Source organism: Dendronephthya gigantea, unplaced genomic scaffold (assembly GCF_004324835.1).
Source record: "Dendronephthya gigantea isolate DGI-Jeju-01 unplaced genomic scaffold, DenGig_1.0 000010F, whole genome shotgun sequence".
NCBI classification, from domain to species: Eukaryota; Metazoa; Cnidaria; class Anthozoa; order Malacalcyonacea; family Nephtheidae; genus Dendronephthya; species Dendronephthya gigantea.
In genome coordinates, this window is record NW_021163020.1 from 2,644,182 (window position 1) to 2,660,646 (window position 16,465).

The 16,465-nt window shown below is 40.1% G+C and overlaps 1 protein-coding gene across 1 annotated transcript; it reads left to right on the plus strand.

Moving 5' to 3' along the window:
• The first annotated feature begins 147 nt into the window (after positions 1-147).
• LOC114517901 (coiled-coil domain-containing protein 18-like) lies at positions 148-16,081 on the plus strand. The gene is made up of 23 exons (XM_028537750.1): positions 148-214; positions 1,752-2,042; positions 2,488-2,838; positions 2,927-3,162; positions 3,259-3,467; positions 3,641-4,024; positions 4,191-4,289; positions 4,387-4,560; positions 4,854-5,063; positions 5,308-5,678; positions 5,895-6,166; positions 6,645-7,777; positions 7,851-8,017; positions 8,098-8,595; positions 8,706-8,922; positions 9,063-9,197; positions 9,385-9,738; positions 9,979-10,185; positions 10,398-10,708; positions 10,786-11,066; positions 11,160-11,237; positions 11,357-11,613; positions 15,629-16,081. The coding sequence occupies exons 2-23, from the start codon at positions 1,861-1,863 to the stop codon at positions 15,890-15,892; spliced, it is 6,390 nt and encodes a 2,129-aa protein (XP_028393551.1). The 5' UTR covers positions 148-214; positions 1,752-1,860; the 3' UTR covers positions 15,893-16,081.
• The last annotated feature ends 384 nt before the right edge of the window (positions 16,082-16,465 follow it).

Here is a 16,465-nt window from a genome sequence, read left to right on the forward strand (position 1 = left end):
TGGCTTCTTGCTTAGCTACCCAAACACTAGTCCCTGCAGGCAAGTTCCATTTCAATCTCTTCCAACCACAGGAGGACGCTAATCAATTATTCACGCGCACTTGTCTTTAACCTGGACGCGCTTGGACTCACGAAGATGACTTCAAAACATCGATATCGTTTAAACATGGATTAACGGAGAATTGCAAGAAAAAACTAAGAGTTATACACTACAGGTATGTAAAAATCATTTGAAGAAATGGAATGTCTAGATTTTGAAAGATCGTAAATATATCATCTTAGGACAATGTGATAGTTTTTCTTATTTCAAGCCGATATTCAACCGCTAGGTAAACGAGACTATCACATATGATTTCACGAACATGCATGACACCATTTCAAAAGCCGGACAGTAGACTGGTCTTTACGTGTACGTTAATCGTAAATCAGAAGAGATTTAGAGCCAGAGCGAAACATCCACGCGTTCCGTTTCATTTTGTAAGACACGTCTATTGTTAAATGAAGATGATAGTTAACAAGTGTGAACAAGAAAGCGCTTCGAAAAGAATGAAGAAATCTCATCAGCTCCTTTTGTGCTATGTCAAGGGTGATTAATCTAGGTACTTGCTGAGTCTGATTGAGGTGTGTCATTCTCGTTCGCCAGGCTATAGCTTAGGTTCTCGACAAACTGGGAAACACTTGCTAAAGGTTTATTGTTTCCAGTAAAATTTAGGTGAAATAGGACATTGTTTCTAAAGTAGGCAAACAAGAAAACAGTGTTTCCAGCCATTCTGATTAAAGCTGAGAAAAAAATGTCAGTGATCCAGGCAAGCTGATACACGAGAAATTATTTTTGAGATGCAAACTGAAAACTGATTATTCACAAAAGTGATTTGTCTTGAATAGCAATGTGCGGTATCAAAGGTTATACCACAAACAAAATCAACCTGTTGCTCTATCGCTTAACATAGCAACGATAATAGTCTATCGTCTCAGTACAGTGTGTTTGCGTTAGACTCCAACAACAGTTTAATAATACACGCATGTGAAACCAACACTAAGAAGACTCCATCAGTTATAATTCGTCGTTCTATAGACGTTTCGTCTAACATTTCTTAATTTTTCTCCAAACTGATAAAGAAGTGTTACAAATATTGTCTTCCCGCATCCATATCCGGGTTGAAATTACTACGAAAAACTAGCTTGTCTAATTAAAAAGGCTAGAAAGTTAACTCGACTACGCGAGTATCACTACTAGGCGAGTTTGCACGGAATTCAACTAATTCTTTTTATAAAAGACTGTCAACAACTTCACCGCAAAAGTATGAAGCAAACAGGTACCGGAGACCTAAAGTTCTTCATAGGACTAAAACATGTTGTTGATGTAAATCTGAAATGCTGGAAAACTTGAAGAACTGCATAAACTGTATGTTCCAATTCAATAGAGTTACTTCAGCCTTAGAATCTGATCAGAAATAACACTGAGACTGTAAGGGAATTGGTCTCGCATGTCAGGGATAACAATAGTCAACAGCAATATACGTATATGAAAACATGAGAAAACAAAATAATTATTTTTTCCCCATAGATTTGTATACGTATATCAATATATCAGGGTAGAAAAAATATTCTAACTGAAGCTTCAAGAAGAACAACTACGTTTAACCCCAATGGATATATCCATAAATTACATTAAGTTGAAAGAAAGGTTATAAGTTATGTACATTACGTTTAACTTTGAAGTTTCCATATCAAAGACAATTTTTCCTCTAGGAACTGCACAGGAACGAGGAACTGCAAAGGAACAAGAAAAAGACACATATTAGTGATATTACGAGTGTGGTTTCTTTAGTGAAGCCGGGGGTATCCTGCATCCCCCAAGATGTCCGATACAGATTCAGAATACGAATCCAGTGACAACGAGTTGATTGAGCCTTTATTGCGTGAAAACAAAAGATTGAGATGGACTTTGGCGAAATATCAGAAGAAAAACTCGCTGCTTAAAGATGTCTTGTCTGATAAAGATATTAAGATATCTGAGCTTCAAAAACGCGATGAGGAGAGGTAATGTTTAGATCAGTTTAATCATGATAATCCTTCATTTCCTTGACATTTTAAAATAAAAAGTGTGTCTAGAACGCGGATCTTTACGAAGAATTTTCCCCACGCAAAACAGTCAGCCCATATCATACAGGTGCAATTACTTTTGTTAGTGCTGTTCTAAGAAGATAAGTTCGTTTTACACAAAACCCGGCCTCTGATACTTTTTAATATATAGCATTCCAAAGGGTATTTGATACATTGAAGAAGGATGAGAAAAGATTCCACTAGCAAGTAGCAAATTCAAAAGTGCTCATCTGAAATTTTCCATGCACCGTACACAAAACTTTGCGTAAAATTTATAGCTGGCTGCTCATGCGATTTCACGGAAGGCTCCACGACCACACCCTGGATGCCGGGCACTCGAACATTTCTGCTAATAGATAACCGCTTTATACTAATCCAATAGGGACGAGTTGGTATCGAGGCAGGAAGATACCATACGGAACCTCATCCGACAGATGAACGAACAAACGGCCGAGCTGAATTTCCTGTCTGCCAAGTTGAAGGACGCTTCAAACGAGAGCGGTGGCGACGTGAAACCCGCGCATGACGTCATATCCCCGCGGGACACGGAATTGCAGTCCCTCAAGGCGACGATTGATATCCAAAGCAGAAGAAATAATGAACTGAGTGACGAGTTACAGCAGGAGAGGAAAAAACGAGAAAAATTGGAAACGGACATCGACATGTGGAGGTTCAACCTTGGAGAATGCGAACGAGAGTTGGAACAGCTTAAAGAACAGAAAGAGAAACTAAAGTTAGTATTTTCACGAAAACTGTTCAATATATTCATAGTCAAATTCCGACAAAGACCGGTCGGATTAACAAAATTTTCTTTCTATCAGGCAGGACTACCAGCGAATGAAGAGAGACGCTGACGTGAGCAAGCGACTCCTTTCTGATGTGAAGTTACAGTTGAAAAACGTGAAAAGCGAACAGGAACTGGCTCGGATTAAAGCAGAAGAACAAAAGAAGGAAGCAGTTGATGTCAAATCCCAGTTCGATAAAGAGAGAAAAAACGCAAACAAGTTTAAGGAAGATCATGATAAAATGAAAGAGAAATTTGATGAATATCGCAGAGGTATTAATCTCGGTTTATTCTGCTTTCTCCAGCCTCTCGAACAGTCAAAGAACAGTCGTTTTTTCCCCTAAAATCTTTTCGCCATCTTATTTTCAGGGTACGATGAAATCAAGGTGAAACACGACCAAGTGAAACGGGAGTTGGGAGAGACGAAAGAGGAATTGCGCGTCAAGACTCATCAATATTCACGCCAGAACAGACATTTCAAAGACCTGGAAAGAAAATATCGTGAACTGACCGAGATGCACAACAGACTGAAAGATAGAATGGATGAAAAAGAAAATGAGCTGATAGAGAAAGACAAGGCAAGTGTGTTAATGGTATTGGGTCCTCATACCTAACCTGGGATAAATAGTTCCCTGTTAGTTTAAACTGAATCAAAGAAATAAGAAATAACCAGCCAATAAATCACTGTACCATATGTAAGGGAATAATCAAGGAACATTTCATCAAACAGTACATTCTCATCTTATTGCAGGTGCTGAAGGAATTCCAAGAGAAAGTTTGGTTGAAGGACAAAGTCATGAACGATTTTAAAGTAAACGCAGAGGAAGCAATCGAGCGAGCTGCGGAGTTGGACAGAAGCCTGGAGGAGAAGACTGAAGACGCGCAGAGCCAGGGCGAAAGGATTGATGGCTTGAAACGGCTTGTTGCTGAAATGAAAGCTGAATTGGCTAAAGCCAATACGGATGAGCTTCGCAGAGAACTGGAGGCGAGGGACGCCAAAATAAGAGAGTTGGGAGGTGAATTAAATCTGGCTAAGAATAAATTGGAAAGAAGAGAAGAGGAACTGCAATATCTGAAAAAAGCGAGCGAAGATCTTCAGTTTATAGCCAATAGCTTAGAAGAGAAGGAATACGAGGTTGGTAAACAAGTATTATTTAAGTTCATATAAAGCGTCAACACGTGAAATCAAGTTAAATGTTTAGCGATATACTCGCGAGTAAAAATTCATAATTAAATGCCTTCTATATGTATTTATTAATTCGCCAGTAATAAAGATTCAATTGTTTTTACTTTTGTCAAAGGTTACCAAACTGGAAGCTTTGAACAGCGATCTGCGAACCCAGATTGCTTTCAAAGACGATCAGTTGGCAAGTCTTCAGAAAGCCGTTGAAGAACACAAAGTAATGTCATCTGTTCCATTAAAAAAGTGACGTTTTGATCGTGCAGTCAGTCATGTAAGTAGTCACTTAAAGATTTATTCTTTTTGAACTCCAACAGATTCTCCTTGAATCCCAAATGTATGACCTGGAATCTTACGTGCGTCAAGTGGGCGAAAAAAACAAGCTGGTACAAGACCTTAAGGATGAGATTGATAGCCATTGCAAGACCATTGATCAGAAAGACAAGGAAATTAAACGACACAAGCGAGAGAAAGATGACGTACGGAAGGAGGTAAGTTCTGTGATTTGATTTTCTGTTGCATAGCTTCATTAATCCTAAACTTTGAACATGCCGTAATGGAAAATCAAATTTGAATGAGAAAAACTGTGCACTTGTTAGAGATTGACGAATACATGCTTTGGAATGTTCAGAGGCCTCAGTCAAGTTGAACAAAGGTTTTTCAACAGTCTAACAGCGGGAATAGGCAGCTCAGAAAAGAAAGCAAACTTGTACATGCATTTAAGCTGCCAAAAAGAGAGTTTTGAACTTTGTCAAAGATAATAACTGAAATGTTTTCGTACAAGGTTGAATGGAAAGAGAAGAAGGTGCAGGGTGTTGAAGAAGACATCTCTTTGCAACGAAAACAGTTGGATTTGATGGAAAACGAAATGAAAAGACGTGAGAACGAGGTTGAAGAACGCGAAAGCGAAATTCTGATGGAACTTACGGCAATGAAAGAGAAAATGGTAGAGAAAGATGCGAAGATTGAGAGTCTCAATTCGGATTTGATGGAGGTAAAAAGATTATCTTTGAATCTATGAGCATCAACTGAAAAACGATCTCCAAAAACTGGCCAAATCACAATGCATTGCATTATTTTTTTACTGCTTGTGATACAATACATTCAGGCATTGATCATTTGTTCAAATAAAGATTTGGAAAGGTTTTTATGTTAAACAAACCGCGAGATGACCTTTAGAACCGAAAGAGTTATCCATTGATATAAATTTATACGGTTTAACTTCGAATTAACTTCAGGTCAAAGAATACATCGAAGAGGAAGCCAAGCTAGTGGCAGAGAAGGACAAAGAAATGGAGGACCTCAAAGACGAACTAAAACGAGAGAAGCATGTAAACAAAACAAACGATCCCAAAAGCATTCGCGAGATGGCTCGTAAACACCACCAGGCCGACCTCATGAAGGAGAAACGACGCCACGAACAGGAGAGCAAAAAATTGAAGCAGAGAATACTCGAACTGGAAGAGAATTTGAAAGATGAGAGATCTCAGAAAGAAGGAGAGAGGAAGGAGAACGAAGCTCGTATTAACAAGCTCGTTGAAGAAAAAGAAATGCTCGATGGAGCGGTTAAGGAGCTGAGTGGAAAGCTGGAATCGCAGAAGAAGGCAAGGTAGGATCCGTAGAGACCTGGTCTGTGGTATACCACAATTTGATCCAGGAAGGTTTGAAGTGAACAGAAGCGCAAGGAGAAACGAAATAACCAGTTTAGATTTTCATTGCCATTTCACTATTTATAGTTGCTGAGACCGTGCGCAATGCGTATCATTGCCTGTAGTATTATAACAACATTTCCGGCCCACACTTATGCTGCTTTCAAATTTTTCAGGTTGAATGACAAGAAATTGAGCGAAGACATTGAGCAGAAATTTTGGAGCGAAGAGGAACGATACGTTGAGGAAATTCGCGCCATCGAATTGTCGCGCGAGAAGATGAAACACGAAAATGAAAGTTTGAAGGAAGATCTGGAAGTTTTAGAAGGTGTGAGAGAAAATCTTGAGGAAAAGACAAGACAGGTGGAAGATCTCAAGGTGGAACTGGATGAAGTTTTGCAAGCAAAAAAGGAAGAAAAAGATATGATGAGAAAACTAATATCTGAAGGTAGAGAAATCTTTGTTTTATTACGAGTGACAGCAGCAAATGGGAGAGTTATCTACATATCTGTTATCTGCAAGTGAATTTTTTTTCTAGTGGCTTTTTCACTGAAAAGCTACGATGCAATTTTTCTTTTCGGCAAGAAATTTGTCTAGTTGGAAGGCTTTGCTTTGACACGCTCAATAGGAAAAGCAATTAGTTTCAAACTTTACTTGTGTGTCGTACAACAGACGTTTCCCATAATAACGTCAACGCAGAAAGTCTAAAACGACACGATGTTTGATTGGTCGTTAGTATTTTGCGGAGCCAAATGAGATAGGTCTATTATGAAATGGTTTGGGCGGTCTCAAAGGGACACAGATTTAAGAGGATTAAGTGTTTCCCGCAGAAACTGAAGTTCTTAATTTTTAATGACAATTGGCTTGAACGCTTTAAGACGACTGGAATTCAAACATCTGCACTAAAAGTTTCCATTTTCCTTTAGGCGAGGAGGTCATAGCCATGTACAAGAATGAGGTGCAACAACTCAAGGGCAAACTAATAAACGAGCCTGCGATTGATAGCCAACATGGGGTGAACGGTAGTGTGGAGGAAATGCGTCGTCTCATTGAACTAGAATACAACATTGGCAGAGAAGAAAAGAACGTTGAAAATGACCACGAAATTGAGGCGGAATATCTAAAACTTATGCAAGGAACAAGCACGCAGCCCAAGGAAGCGATTTTCGGTAGAAGTACCAACAAGAAGCAGACGAAACAGGACAATATTTGGACCTATAGTTGGTTATCATTGGTGTTAATTCTTGTCTCAGTTCCAGTACTTTTCGCCCAATTCCCAACTCATGTAGTTATGACATGCGTCCTATTATACCTATCCACCTTGGGGTACCTGGTGTGGAAGGAAACAGCGGGGTGCAGGAAGCTCCTGAAACCGGGAGAAGCGAACGAAACATTGTCGAAGGCGGTCAGTGATATTTACGAAGAGAATCAAAGCTTGAGAAAAACTGTCGAACAATTGATCGTTCGGGTTGCATCGGAAACCGTCGAGAAAAACGAGCTGGCAAAAAGAACTGGAGGGAATGGAGAAGGGTCTGAAACGGGTGCGGTTGACGGCCAGGGACGAGATTCTGTGACTGCGAAGGATATGGGGCGAGAATTGGCAGAAAAGTCTAAAACGATTGACACCTTAAAAGAAATGCGGAGAAAGTTGACCGAGGAGGGGAAACAACTAAAGGCAAGGTTAAGAGCGAACGAAGGAGTTTTACAACAGAAAGATAAAGTTATCAAGAAACTGGAGCAGAAACTGCGTGATTTGATGGACGGGGAAGGTGTCGATTTATCCACGGAAAAGATTGTGCAAGAAATCCGTCAAGATGACGAACAAAAAGACGCGAAAAAAAGAGAAGCACTCGAACGGTTCCAGCAACTGACGGCTTCTGTGATGAAAAATGCAAAAGATGAGAGAACCTTAGGAGCAATGTTTGCTGTGCTTGTTGTTGTAGGAGTTGTGTTTCTAGCTGTATGTAAGAGCTCGTTGCTGTTCAGTTCAAGTTTCCTTGCCTTGCTGTGTGTAGTTATATTATTGGTGTCTTGGTTTATTATGAAATCGCGCGATGAGGTATGTCATGTGTGTTGTATCGCGTTTGATTTTGTTAGCTTTTGCTCTGATTTGTGCGCATTCGTCATTATAGGTGGCAAAACTGGCGGAGGAGTTGAACGTGGAGGCGGAACGAAGTCTTGAAAGCAGCAAAGAAATACAAGAATTGTCAACACTGGTGGAGAAACACTTGGAAGTGGTGACGAAGCAGAAACGGGCAATATCTGCTCTCGAGAGACAACTTAAAGTCGAATATGGAAGGTAAGAGACTATTGCACATTGGCCGGGCGCACTATGCTCTTTAATCTTACTTAAAATTGTTTATTGTAACGAATTTTTAGAAACGAGAATCAGAAACTAATCATCGCTAAGCTCACATGGACCATTCAGGAAGGAAAAGATATCGAAAACTTGCTGGGAAGATCAGGTTCTTATCGCGGCCAAGACAAGAAGGCATTGGAGCAAGCCTTGAAAACCATGGCAGAAAATCACGTCAAGGAAAAGATTGATCTGTTCAAAACCATGCGCGCACATCTTGCCGAAGATGACGTGGATAACGAGGAGAAAAGATGGATCTTACAAGATCTGAAACAGGCGACCAGGGATATCACTAAGTCACTCCCAAGTGTCCCTCAGAAAGTGGGCGAATGTACGATCAAGGAGTTGAAGCAATTCTGGAAAATTGGTGCAGTATTTTTGAGTTGCTTTTTGGCTTTCCTGTGGCTATTCTACGCAGAATATTTTGGCATGTCTCTAATGCCTCTGATTGGCTGCGCTACTTTTGTCGTGTTAAAGAAGACTGGTACGGAAAGTAATAGAAGATGCGATACATCGATAAGGTATCTGATCAGATCTGATAATAAGTATTACTGAAATATTCGACAATATTGGACAATAAACGAAATGACTTTGTTTAGACAATAAGATATCTTATTTCCCTGTAATAAAGGTGTCTCATTATGGATATACTATTCGTGTGTATCGCCATATCAACCGTCAGTTTAGTGCATAGCAACGGCTTACTAAAGGAGATGGCGTTCATCACCGTCCTAGCAACGGCTGGAGTAAGAGTCTTGTTTAAAAAACTGGTAACGAGTGATGAGTCGGCGTTGAGTCTGCAGAAATCTCAAGAAATTGAGGACTTGCAAGAGAGGGTTGGGGAAGAGGTGAGACCTATGCGTAAGTCACGACAATTTAAACTGACAGAGACGTCGCGCAGCACAAGTACCAAATACTATGCTCTCATCCTGCAATTGACCAGCGGTAAGACACGCTAATCTCACATGCTAAATGCGTATCACTTTAGGTGAGGAGACAGCAGAGGATGACCGAGCAGATGGAAACTTGGAAACGACTGTTGGAGGTTGAGAGGTCGTACAATAAAGAATCAGATGATGTCATCACTGAAGTCAGAGAGCTGGAACAAAGAGCGCAACGTGAGGTAATACCAACTCTCATTGCCTTTGAACTGAAGACTGAAGCAAAAAACATGATAGATTAACGTGATAGAATGTCTCTTAAATCGCATGAACAAACTCAACAGCGAAGATAGTGAAGATAGTTTTGTTGAAACGAGTATTACTCGAAGAATCAGGACCAAATTCATCAGTGATCCAAAATCTATTTAGGTGAGAAGGGAAATCGAGAGACTGCGGAAAGAAAAACGCGAGCGTTTAGAACACGTCGACGAATTGGAAAGGGAATTGAAGAAATCCACGACTCACTGTTCCAAGCAACGACGACAGATGGAGGAATTGAATAGGGTGATCAAGGAGCTGGAGAAAAGGCAGAAGCAAGGATCAAGGGAAATTGATGTTCTCAAGGAGCTAAATAAATACGAGAAAGAGGAACTGAGTGTTGCTCTGGAGGAAGAGAAGAAATCTCGCGAGGAGATTATGAGGAATGTGGAGAAGGAGAAACAGCAAGTCAAACACGAGACGACTTCGAAGATGAATCAAGAGAGAAAGGAACTGACTGAGAAGGTAATTGTCATAAACATCTTCATCGCTAAAGATTGCATCATCTCTAATTGATAACTACCATTAGCATCTTCCCCCTAGTTTAATTTACCCTTGTCATCATCACCGTTATCATGATCATTACCACCAACATTATCAAGTCATCATCATCCCAGTTATCCTCAAAGTCGTCTTCATTATCCCGAACTGTCACCATTACCATTACCACTTGATAAACCTAAACCAATCTATTATGTTCCCCAGGTCAAGGAACTTGAACAAAAGCTAGGCGACGAAAGAAAGGTAGCCAAAGATTTTCTGGAACAGGTCGACTCCGAACTCGCCAAAAACGAAAAGATGAATAGTGAAATAACCGAGATGAAGTCACAAATAGAACATGAGAGAGGAACAAGGGAAGATCTTAGAAAACGTTTCCAGGAAATCAACAAAATACGGCAAGACAGAGAGAAGGTATAAATGCATATCTCCTTAAAGGTTAAATTAAAGTGGTTGATTTATTCAATATATTACAATGATAGTTTGAATCGTATTCGTGCTGGTATTTCATAAGAACATTTGAGATCTCTATGAGAAATATTCATAGGATTAGAGCTTTTTTATTATTTTTAAAAGTACAACACGCAAACTTTAACTGGTGAACTCAAGAGCAATTTTTATTTTAGGTTTTATTAGATCAAATCGATGACCTGCAAAATCAGCTCGCAAAGCAGAAGGCAACCTTGGAAACGGTCACTCGAGAACTGGAGGACAATGTCGACAGTTCCAAGAAAGAGAAATCCCAGTCGCTTTACAATATCCAGGAGAAGCAAATCTCAGAACTTCAGCACCGCCTGTCTATGGCAACTAAAACAATAGAGGAGCTTCGTCAGCAGGAAAAGAGTACGATGAATGATTTGCAAGACATGAGGGATCGTCAGGGTAAATTGTTGAAAGATCTGAGCGCGGTGCAGGAAAAATCAAACCAGGATCATAGGTAATACCGTGGATTCCTGTTGACATTAAGGGGTACTAGGTGGTATCAGTTATATTTATTTATCGTTGGGTTTGCAGAACTATGCAACGGAAACAAAAGGAGATTAAAGAGTTGAAAACCTCTGTGGACAAGCTCAGCCGAGAAAACGAAAGACTGAAGACGAAACTGGATTCTGCGTTGCTCGAGAGCAGCCTGGGAGCTAGGGTTGTGAAATCCGAGGTGGTACATGAGGATAAGGATGGACGGAGGCAGGGTGTGGATAGAAGAGGAGAAGATGAGAAGAAAGATGAACAACCGAGCAAAAAGGATGAAGAAACGGTACCAGTGAATGGGGGACTAGATACAAGCAGAAGTGAAAGTAAGTAAGGTTACTAAACTCTCAAGAAATGGTTTTCCCTCACGCTCAGTTCGTTTGTACTTGGAGCCTAAATACTCGGTAATCATCTTTCAGACATTGCCATTGCTGAGTTGGCAGAAGTGTCGGAAAATGAAGATTACATCGAAGGCAAAGATACCACTAAACGAGGAGGTTTGTTCCTATAAACTGTTCTGTTTAAACACCTGAAACGAAACAAGACTCCATTTTGCACAAGTTCACCACAGTGCTCAAGCAAGTTAGTTCAACTTAGCAATATTCATTTCTTACAGTGCCAGCAGATTTCGACCACAAGGACACGCAGGGCATACTATACTGGCTCGGCACAGGCGGGGGCACGGAAGAATGGAAAAACCCTGCGGAATCAGGACTTATGAAGATAACCCGTTCCTCATACGGTCATGGAAAAGCATCAGATGTTGCCGAACGCAAGGGATCTTGGTGTAGTACAAGTAACAAAACTAACCAGTGGTGGAAAATTGACTTCGGTGAAAAACGATCAGTTTTACCATCAGCGTACACTCTACAGGTAGGCATCGTATGTTTTTATTATGAGGTCCCCGTGCATGGCGCTTATATCGTTTAGGCTATAACATTAAAAAAGGGCGATCAAAAAGGAGATAAAGTGGAAGCTATACTACTCTATTTGACGTGTCTGTGACTAGATTTGAGGTTTTTATTAAACCTTTGCATACAATACAGCATTACCAGGATATACCAAAGTTAGTGACAATTGGTTTAGAAGAAGACGGATATGCACGGTAGAATAGATTTTAGTTTGAAACTATGAAACAACTATATATTATTATTATTATTATTATTATTATTATTATTATACATAAAACATACTCCCAATAGGGCTTTTCAGTATGTACTAACAAGGCTAAAAATAGGTATATTTCTATCTACAATTACGTTATTGACTATGCTATGTTTATAAAATATGTTTACAATTAAGAGAAATCCTAGTTGTATAGTTATACTAAGATTTTAATACTTTAACTAAGATAGGTTTCCGTTAACGTTATTTGTTAACATATTTTTCTTTAAGTGCTTCTTAAATGTTTTAAAAGGTAGTTTTTTAAAATCTTTATCTAGAATGTTCCAGATTTTTATTGCTCTATAGCGAAAACTTCTTTGACCTGATGTTGTTTTGCATGGGGGAATGTCAAGGTCGTCTTTATTCCGGGTGTTCTTGTTGTGAACTGCATTTCGTTTTGAAAACTGGTCGCATAAGTACGGCGGTGCAAGTTCGTTCATGCATTTATAAGCCATTAGTGTATCTCTGTACTGTAAATGTTCCTTGACTGGGAGCCAACCGATCGCCTGTAGTACTGGTGTTATGTGGTCGTATTTCCTTGTATTTGTTATAATCCTACAAGCAAAATTTTGTACTTTTTCGAGTTTTTTTATGTTTGTTGCCGATGTATTCGACCACACCGTAGAGCAGTAATACAATCTGCTCATCACTAGGGCATTGACAATCGTGTGGAGGGTTTCGCTATCGAAGCTGTCCTTTACTCTATTTATTTGGTACAGTTTTGCCATTGAAGATGATATGACGCGTCGTATATGATGATCATAACTTAAATAACTGTCCATGAATAGCCCTAGGTCTTTGGCGTAAGAGGAAGGTGTGATCTCTTTTCCTAGGAACGAGATAACCAGTCCTTCAGTAAGGTTTCCGATTAACTGTCGAGTGCCTATTAGCATTAATTTTGTCTTTTCAGGGTTAATTAACAGCTTATTTGTGAAACACCATGTTGCAATCCTCTTAAGATCCTCTTCTATGTTACTTTTTGCATCGATTATATTCGTGATTGGAAAGGACATGAATATTTTCGAATCATCCACAAATGATTCTAACTTAGCTGTTTTTGGTGCTGTTGGAAGGTCGTTTATGTAGATGCAAAATAACAGAGGTGACAATATTGCCCCTTGTGGGACGCCATGAGTGATTGAAAGAGTTTCTGATACTGAAGAGCCAATGCGTACGTATTGCTTTCTGTCTGAAAGGTAGCTTCTAAACCAATTTAGAGCCTTACGAGATACTCCAATATTGCTTAGTTTTTGAAGCAATATTGTGTGGTCGATGCTATCGAAGGCTTTGGACAGATCTAACAGAATAAGGGCAGATAGCTCTTTGTTATCCATTGCGTTCAGGAAAAAATCGTTTACTAATATATTGAGGGTTTCCGTTGAATGGTACTTTCTGTTTCCACTCTGGTGTGCCGTAAGGTGGCCGGTCCGATTTAAAAAACTCGTGAATTGATTTAAGGCCGCTTTCTCACATACCTTCGAGATTACATTGAGCATTGAGAGGGGACGGTTGTTGGAGGCTATTTCGTGATCCCCTTCTTTTAATATTGGTATGATTTCTGCTATTTTCCAGGCTTCTGGAAACGTATTAGTTGTAAATGAACTGTTGATGATATCCGTCAGGGGGCCTAAGATTACTTGGAGGCAGTCTTTAATAGTTCTCATACTGATTTTGTCGGGACCTGGTGATTTATTTGATGGCATAGATGTTAGTATGCATTCAATTTCCGCACAGGTAACAGGTATGAAGTGGAATGACTCTTCGATCGGACATTGTAGGTTCTTGATTTCACAGGCAGACATGGAAGATATATTGATGTTATTATCTAAGGCCAGTTGCGTAGCTGTTTCGGCGGCTGTTATCCCTACTGACTGGAAAAAACTGTTAAAATCGTTGGCAACCTCTTCCTGGTTTTTGCTGTATATTAGGGGTTGTTTTGTCTCTAGACGGAATGCGGCTATGAATTACTTTCCAAAGTGACCCAGGTTTGTCTTTATGTGTATTAACTTCAGTGCGGACGTAGTCTTTCTCTGCGACTTTTAAGGTGGATTTGATTGATTTTTGGACTGTTTTAAAGTTCTTCCAGTCCTCCATTTCTCGTGTCTGTTTGTATCGACGATGTAGCTGGTCTCTGTAGATCATTTGTTTTTTGATGTCAGCAGTAACAAATGGACAGGAGCGACGTCGAATCTTGACCTCTTTAATTGGAGCATGGACAGCCAAAGTAGTAGAGAGGACATCATTAAGTTTTCTGAGTTTTGAATTGACATTGGAATCGAAAAAGATAGAAATGAGTTCTTGTGATCTTGTACCAAGATGGGTAATGAACTTTGAACTATCATAGCTTTTATAGCTTCGCGTCAGGATGCTCTGTACTGATGGCTTAGGAAGTTTCATGTTTAACGCGGTGTATACTGGTAGGTGGTCGCTTATGAGTGTGTCCATAACACCACTTTGATGGACAAGGTTGGGTGATGAAGTTATGATTACGTCGATTAGTGATTCACAAGTGTTTGTGATCCTGGTTGGTGAAGTGATCAATTGCTTTAAGTTCATCTCGTACATGAAGTTTTCCAATGCTGTGGTCTCAGCGGTGACCTTCATGGTGTTGCAATTGAGGTCTCCCAAAATAAATATGGGTTTGTCCTGCATGGCGGCTTGCATATAACTTGCTTTTAGGTTGTTTTCTAGGCAGGACGGCGGGCAGTCTGGTGGTCTATAATACACAGAGCAGGATAGATCTTAACTTTTTAGTCTGAAGTTTGAGCCAAAGCTGCTGGAAGTAATCGGTGGAAACTGATGATATTTCCTTCAGTACGGTGACCTTAATATCACTCCGAATGTACGCAGCTACCCCTCCTCCTCTTTTGTGAAGGCGGTCTTGGCGGTAAATTTTATAGCCCTCCAAGTTGATCTCGGCATTTGGTATGGTTGTGTTTAACCAAGTCTCTGATAATGTTATTGCCTCAATCCTTGTCTTTGAAACAAATTCGGCGAATTGGATCCAATGGGAGGTATTTCGTAGAGACCTTATATTTAAGTGTACCAGACGGAAATGGGGGGACTTTGAATGTTATAATTTTGCGGAGTGTCCCGTTCTATACTAAGGTCTTTCAGGGTCGAGTGTTCATTCCAAGACCTGCCTTCAGTGGTAGGAATGTCGATCATATTGGGATTTCGTAAAAGCTTGTTTTGCTTGGTATTTCGTTTGTTAATTAATTTAACATTGTGATTCGTAATCCTCACAGGTATCGGATAGACTTTATCAGAATTTCGTGAGGGATCGACGTGGCATGCATCGTTATCTAGACCCATGTTCCATTCTGGTCTACAGTACGATTGATGGGTTGGTAGGCTTGGCGGAAGTATTGTTTGTAAATGGGTGATTGGGGACGTTGGCTCAGAGTTGACTGCTGTGGGTGGTGTACATGGAAAGGCGGGAATTGATTCTGGCCCAATGACTGGTAGGTAAGTGGTTTGTTTAGGCAATGTGATTGGTACGATGGTAACTTCCTTAGGTGTTTTACCTGATATGGTGGTGGGCTGTTTACACGTGTCCGATATTTGGCCGGTGTATGGTTTGTCAATCTCCGGTGAAAAGGAGGCTGTCAATCTCCGGTGAAAAGGAGGCCTAACCATAGCGGTTAGACATAATGTTCACCTAAGAATGATCCTACTCTAGCTTAGGGCAACATATCGATACATCGTTTCTTTTCCATTGTAGCATGGTTGGAGTGGAGTATCCGGTGCACTGAGAAACTGGGTGCTAGAAGGGTCACGTGACGGCAAGGTATGGCATATTCTCGCAAACCACGTGAACGACGATACGCTGGACAAAGGATACGCTGCCGCAACCTGGAAGATCGATGACGTCAGCACAGCATACCGCTTTCTGCGTGTACGTCAAACGGGAAAAAACGAGGCAGGAAAGGACTCGTTGAGACTGAGCGGGCTCGAAGTGTATGGACAACTGGTTTTAAACGATTAGATTTTGAATAAATTTGAGCGATATTACCCGATGTTGCTCAGACATTATATCAATATTCTGCACGCAGTTTCTGCACAAAGTTTCATCAAACTATTTATTAATTTGAATTGTCTTTCAAACATAGTTATAGTTTTACAATCAATTTATAAAGTTTCCGCGTAAGAGTTGTTATATCCATGCACAGATTCAAAAGGCAAATGTAATATGTAAATATAATTTTGTTTGCAGTATACACATTAATTTATAGCCAAGTTGTTGTTACCGTTTAACTTCTAACACTGAATTGACTCTGGGAGGTAGATATCCGCAGGAGATTTCATAGGTATGCAGTGCAAGAAGGTTTGTTAACCAACCCAGAGCGAGTCGACTGTCAAAAAGCAACTCAAAATAGCCCGAGAGACAGTCCTACGTTTTGCCTCCCTGGAAGCAAGATTGCATGGGATTAAATTTAAACGTTTGCTTTTTTTGCCAGTCTGAAACCGACAACGGCAAATTTAGGACTGAAGAAGCGTAACTACGTAAACGTTTTTTAGGCAAACAGCCCTGCGATTCAAGAAAAAAGAATACCGCTTT

Bases quoted from the DNA above. Each gene is read 5' to 3' on its own strand.
- LOC114517901 (XM_028537750.1), top strand. From the start codon at position 1,861: ATGTCCGATACAGATTCAGAATACGAATCCAGTGACAACGAGTTGATT. The intron at 9,198-9,384 runs GTAATACCAACT...AAATCTATTTAG, and splicing joins AACAAAGAGCGCAACGTGAG to GTGAGAAGGGAAATCGAGAG. The intron at 11,067-11,159 runs GTAAGTAAGGTT...ATCATCTTTCAG, and splicing joins AGATACAAGCAGAAGTGAAA to ACATTGCCATTGCTGAGTTG.